General features: G+C 33.8%; 1 protein-coding gene across 6 annotated transcripts; it reads left to right on the top strand.

The window, feature by feature from the left end:
• Window positions 1-1,460: 1,460 nt before the first annotated feature.
• LOC108737596 (pollen-specific leucine-rich repeat extensin-like protein 1) lies at window positions 1,461-4,864 on the top strand. Of its 6 annotated transcripts, none has more exons than XM_018470530.1 (6): window positions 1,461-1,553; window positions 1,653-1,821; window positions 2,224-2,481; window positions 2,569-2,713; window positions 2,802-3,164; window positions 3,223-4,864. In XM_018470530.1, the coding sequence occupies exons 1-6, from the start codon at window positions 1,526-1,528 to the stop codon at window positions 4,558-4,560; spliced, it is 2,301 nt and encodes a 766-aa protein (XP_018326032.1). In that variant the 5' UTR covers window positions 1,461-1,525; the 3' UTR covers window positions 4,561-4,864. The 6 variants fall into 6 exon arrangements, with proteins under 6 accessions (XP_018326032.1, XP_018326033.1, XP_018326034.1 ...); XM_018470531.2 differs by having other exon boundaries at window positions 1,496-1,595; XM_018470532.1 differs by having other exon boundaries at window positions 1,498-1,592.
• Window positions 4,865-5,517: the final 653 nt, after the last annotated feature.

The following is a 5,517-nucleotide window of genomic DNA, read 5'->3' as shown; positions in this document are numbered from 1 at the left end:
TAGAAGTAATTTATTGAAGAATTAAGCAAAAATTTTCAGTAAAAGTTGAATTTTAAAGCAACACTTACATAAAAAAACGCAATTCGAGCAATAAATTTCAATTATTTTATAGTACTAGTGCAAATCAAAGCTTTCAACGCCGAACTACGTGAATAACGAAAAATTAAACTGCCATACCTTGATCCCGCGCTAAAAATTGGAAGTCTGAAAAAGATCTTTCGCGACTTATGCTCTCCTAATACAAATGTTGAAATTTATGAAAATTTTCAGTTTTGCGTCATATACGAGGGTTGGTCAAAAAGTAATGGAAAAATTAAATTTCAAGAAACAAGTTGAATTTTCCATTTCCTTTCGACTAACCCTCGTATTTGGCTCAAAACTGAAAATTTTCATAAATTTCAACATTTGTATTAGGAGAGCATAAGTTGCATCGGGNCTCATACATAATGTCTTTTAATTCTATTTTCATTAATTTTTTAGAAATATGTTACTGCTATGTAACACATGTAAATTTTGTAAAATAAAACATTACGGACAATACACGTGTCATTGTACAGTATCGTTCAAAATAATTGTTTCTGTTTTTAAAGGACTAGATTTTCTATTATTTATATAATTTATAGTAAACTTAATGAAGACCAAATACATACTTTGGCAATAGAATAACGTCAATTCAATTATAATGTATATCCTACATATTTATGAATTTATGACATCATTTTTTTTTTTTTGAGTAATACTGTACAATGAGTTTGCTGGGTAGAACTATACGCAATAAGGATGGAAGCGGATTTATGGATATAAGATAATGTGTATTATTAATTAAGTGCATTGCAATATTAATTTTAATGGTATTTTACCTGTATAATTTTACAGTTGAAATTGGTTTTTACTTTAGGTTACTTCCATGCACTCCCATGCCTTTTATCAAACGTTACACAGACAAATTGCAGAAACTTGAACTGCTCAAGTCATAAAAAAAGGGAGAAAACCGGCATTTTCATACACTTTGGATTTGAAAACCTAAATATTAAATTAATAAATTACAAACATTGGTATGTGACACATCACTTATAATCTTTAGACTTAAACAATTTTGTTTCATTAACCGAATATTACGTACAATGCAGTACCTTCCAACTTTCTCTCGTTGTTTAGAAGTTCTAGACACCTGTCGTCTTACAAAATATCCTGTAAAATATTATCATTTACCACTACATTATTTGCTATACTACTTTACCGTTTAACATCACGAACACATATAACCTTAATTTGGTTAAATCCTTTATTCATTTTCAGCACTACCATTTTTGCATTTGTTTAATAAAAATACGAAGTTTTAATGATAACAATTTTTTGTAAAAGTTTGTGAAACATATCGCCCTATATCAGAAAAATTAGTTTCGTTTAATTGGCGACGCTAGCGTCGTAAAAGCGACGCCGACGAACTACCACTGCTTGTTGGTTCAACAAAAATTTTGACAGATAACGTTCTATTGATTTTTCTGAAACGTCCATTGAACCAATGAGAGTGTCGAAATTATTTTTAAAGGGTGAGGTTTTAGAAGTACTTTTGTCGCTGAGATAAAACAGTAGTGAGAATAGAAATTTGTGGTTATCGGAATTTTAGACGCCTAAAGTTATTATTTTAGATCAGATGCAGGTGGCAACGCTTTTCCGGGAGTCTACCAATCTTTTGGGAGCAACGATGGAAGCAGGAGGAAGCGGAGGGCCTGAATCCGTTGCTCCAAATCTTGGCCCTACCGCGATATGTTATGATTCGTTCAGTCATCCTGTCAGTGTGTCCAATAAATATAGGATGTAAGTAAAAAGAATTTTTCTGATTAAATGTGAATGTCTTTATGTTTGTCATTGTTTTCATTAATTTGTTTCTCCCTGCATTGGATAACCTCACCCCTTAATGCAAACAAATTGGTGTAGCATGCATTATTACCTACGTTACAAACAGTTGTGTGATTAGATAAATTATTAGTATCGTTTGAAATACATCGTCGGATAATTATATTCTCGCAGCTATGAGCTGATATTTGAAATTAGCTGGATGTTTATAGAAGCAATTATTTGTGTTTAATTCGAATACCAAACTTTTTAGCTTCTTTATGTTCGGAATTATTTTTATTCCTGTTTGCAGGTAAAAGAAAACAGTAAGTTATGTAATTTCTTTTTTAATGTCTCTTTTATTTAATTTATTTTTCTTTTCAGTAATATGAAACTAGAACCCCAAGATGATGGTTATGAAACAAGTGGTGATATGATATTATCAAACACTGCCCCATTAAATCATGAAGTGAAATGTGAGAAAAATGAAGATCCATATAGTTTCATAGATGATGATCCAATGCCAGGATTACCTGTTAATAATCAAGGGCCTCCTGTGTGTATCAACAGTGCTGATAATCCTAGTCAGTTTATAATGGGTCCTAAAAAGCGAGGTAGAAAAAAGAAGTTAAAAACAGAAGAGTAAGTAAATCTGTCATCAAGGTTACTCATTTACATTTAGTTAATTTTTTGTTCATGTTTGTGGTTTAACATATTTATTATTTTAAGGATAAACCCAACTTTATCAAATCCTGGACTTCCTAGACCAGTAAAAGAACGAAAAAAACATGATAGGTTCAATGGAATGCCAGAAGAAGAAGTTTCAAAAAGAACGCTTCCTGATCATCTTGCAGCAAATTTAGATATTATAATCGTAAGTTTATATGTTTTTTCTCCTTTACAAAAAATAAAAAATTATTACCAGTGTATATAATTACTTAATAAAATTTCTATATTTTTAGATTGGAATAAATCCAGGTCTGTTTGCAGCATATAAAGGACATCATTATGCAGGTCCAGGTAATCATTTCTGGAAATGTTTATATTTATCTGGGTTAACCAAGGAACAAATGACAGCCGACGAAGATTATAAACTATTACAGGTAGGAATCGGTTTTACAAATATGGTACAACGCCCCACAAAGGGCAGTGCAGATCTAACAAGAAAAGAAATAAAAGAAGGTAGTCAAATTCTGTTAGAAAAGTTGAGAAAATTCAGGCCAAAGATTGCTGTTTTCAATGGGAAACTTATTTATGAAGTGTTTTCTGGAAAAAAAGACTTTCATTTTGGAAGACAGCCGGATTGCGTGGATGGTACAAATACGGTAAAATAGAAATAACTATTTTAATTACGCCAACTTATAACGATCTACGTTTTTGCAGTATATGTGGGTGATGCCTTCATCAAGTGCAAGATGTGCACAGTTGCCAAGAGCAGCCGACAAAGTTCCCTTTTATGCGGCTTTGAAAAAATTTCGCGATTATTTAAATGGTTTAATAGCGACGATTGATGACTCAGAAATGGTTTTTACTGAACCCCGTTTAAAAGCATGCTATGAACCGGAACCAAAACCGGATCCTGATATAACTGATATTAGTAACGCTGTGATTACAAAAGAGGACGGTACTATAGTTCCGTGTAAGAAGAAACGAGGTAGACCAAAGAAAATTAAAGTGGAGGGTGAAGAGACCCCAAAGACTTCGACACCAAGAAAACCACCAGCACAAACTAACTGTGATTTTCCTAAAAAGAAAAGAGGGCGACCTAAAAAAGTAAAAGCTGATGATTTAAAAGATAATCTTCAGTCATCAAACATCGAGAATAACATGAAAAGTTTCGGTAACCCTAGCCCTATACAGTCTCCGAATGGTTATTATCATATGCCGCCCGATGTTAACCCTCCAAACAGCACAAATAGTTTATATGTTACTCCGAATTACAACCAGTCACCTCGATCAGCTCAATTCTCACAATCTCCAAGACCACCGTACAGTCAATCACCACGACCACCATACAGCCAGTCTCCTAGACCACAATATAGTCAGTCTCCACGTCCACCGTACAGTCAGTCCCCACGACCTCAATATAACCAATCACCTCGACAATATAATCAATCCCCTCGTCCCCAGTACAGCCAATCACCACGACCACATTCGCACTCATTTACACATTCAGATCTTAGTTCTGAGATTAGTGCTGCTATTAGTTCGGAACCTTTAGGTTCGCCAACGTCTCCTAGTATAGGGCCTCCCGATTTTGAACCCCCTTCTAATATGGCGGAAGAAGGTTTTGAAAGTCCAGCTTCTTCACCTAGTGAGCAGCCACCTCACTATCCTTATCAAACATCATATAATATGGATATGCCGTCAGAAAATGCTTATCTTCCTCCAAGACACTCCCAGGATATAGCATCAAAAAGCCTGTCTGGATTAGAATCTTTGGTCGATCAAATTCCAAGTATAACCGAAGGAGAAGGAGACTACAGTAGCCCAGCATCTCCTTTCAGTTATGCTTCTCCCTCTAATTATCCCATTTATCCAACACCCACATGGAGTAATCATTATGACTCCATGCCCCCCCTTTCGTATCCCCAAATTCCGTATGCACAGAGTTATGCTTCTGGATTACATGTACCCAGTCCCAATTATCCATACTATGGTTATCCACAGCCTACGTCGACGCATCCGCCAGGTTATCCTCCGTACTTAGGTGGCTTCTGATTGGTTTCCATCACAGTGTATTCATGTCGTGTACCTGTACCATATGTTGAGCTAATACCTAGCAAGTCTGTGCGTTTGAGTACAGTCAATCACTTGCATTTTGACAACAGAGACTTGCACAGGGTAAATGGTGATATTTTCTTGTCATAAGTATTTTCTCTAAACTTTGAATGTTAGATAGGCCAAGGGTATTGTGCATTATGTTACTCAGATCTCAGTGGAGCGTGTGTACAAACTCGGAGTGTGTGATCGTTGTTTTAGCTGTAGCCTATTTTGTTTTTGTTTAATAAATTTGTTATAGCTCTTTAAGTATTTTCTTAAACCCTATCACATATCAAGTTCAGGTTGAGGCAACCGTTTGTTTTCTGGATGTTTCCTTGAATTGGGTGAATTGCTCATCAATTTTAGCTAGCAGAGCATTTTCGCAGCAATTTTGTTTAATAATTACTGAAAATAAGAAATATTTGTTACATGTGTCTTAGTGTTACTGCATTATTCTCTGCTAGCTTTCCTTCTAAATTCTTCGAGAGAAAAAAGAAAGATAAATGTTTACTATCTAAACTTCAATTTTTGTACTATAAACAGTATTAATGTTTGATGGTAGTTAAATAAATATTGTTTTAGTTCTAACTTGTATATTATTTTACTACTTTCTTTTAAAATATTATGTATAATTGTTCTAAAATTCTATTAATATAAATACACCTTAATTTTTCATTTTCCCTAATAATTCCACTTGCTTTCCTTAATAACTTTTTTAAATATAAATTAATATGCTTTTATGAAAATCTGAACACATGGATTTACACATTCAATTTATGCAGCGCGTATCCCACAAGAATGATTATAATTTTAAGTTTGAACTAAATCCTAAATAACTTGTAGCTCAGTAATTGGTTACATTTTTTCACTTACATAATATAAATAATAACTTAATAACAAATGGAAATTAGGAAC

Source organism: Agrilus planipennis, unplaced genomic scaffold, assembly GCF_000699045.2.
Source record: "Agrilus planipennis isolate EAB-ADULT unplaced genomic scaffold, Apla_2.0 scaffold15, whole genome shotgun sequence".
Classification (NCBI taxonomy): domain Eukaryota; kingdom Metazoa; phylum Arthropoda; class Insecta; order Coleoptera; family Buprestidae; genus Agrilus; species Agrilus planipennis.
The sequence above is the reverse complement of the archived record's forward strand: the minus strand, read 5'-3'. Positions and strand labels throughout refer to the sequence as shown.

Excerpts from the sequence above, each read along its gene's own strand:
- LOC108737596 (XM_018470530.1), top strand. The coding sequence starts at position 1,526 with ATGAGAGTGTCGAAATTATTTTTAAAGG. Across the intron at positions 1,554-1,652 it reads GTCGAAATTATTTTTAAAGG|ATCAGATGCAGGTGGCAACG; the intron begins GTGAGGTTTTAG and ends TTATTATTTTAG. Across the intron at positions 3,165-3,222 it reads GCGTGGATGGTACAAATACG|TATATGTGGGTGATGCCTTC; the intron begins GTAAAATAGAAA and ends ACGTTTTTGCAG.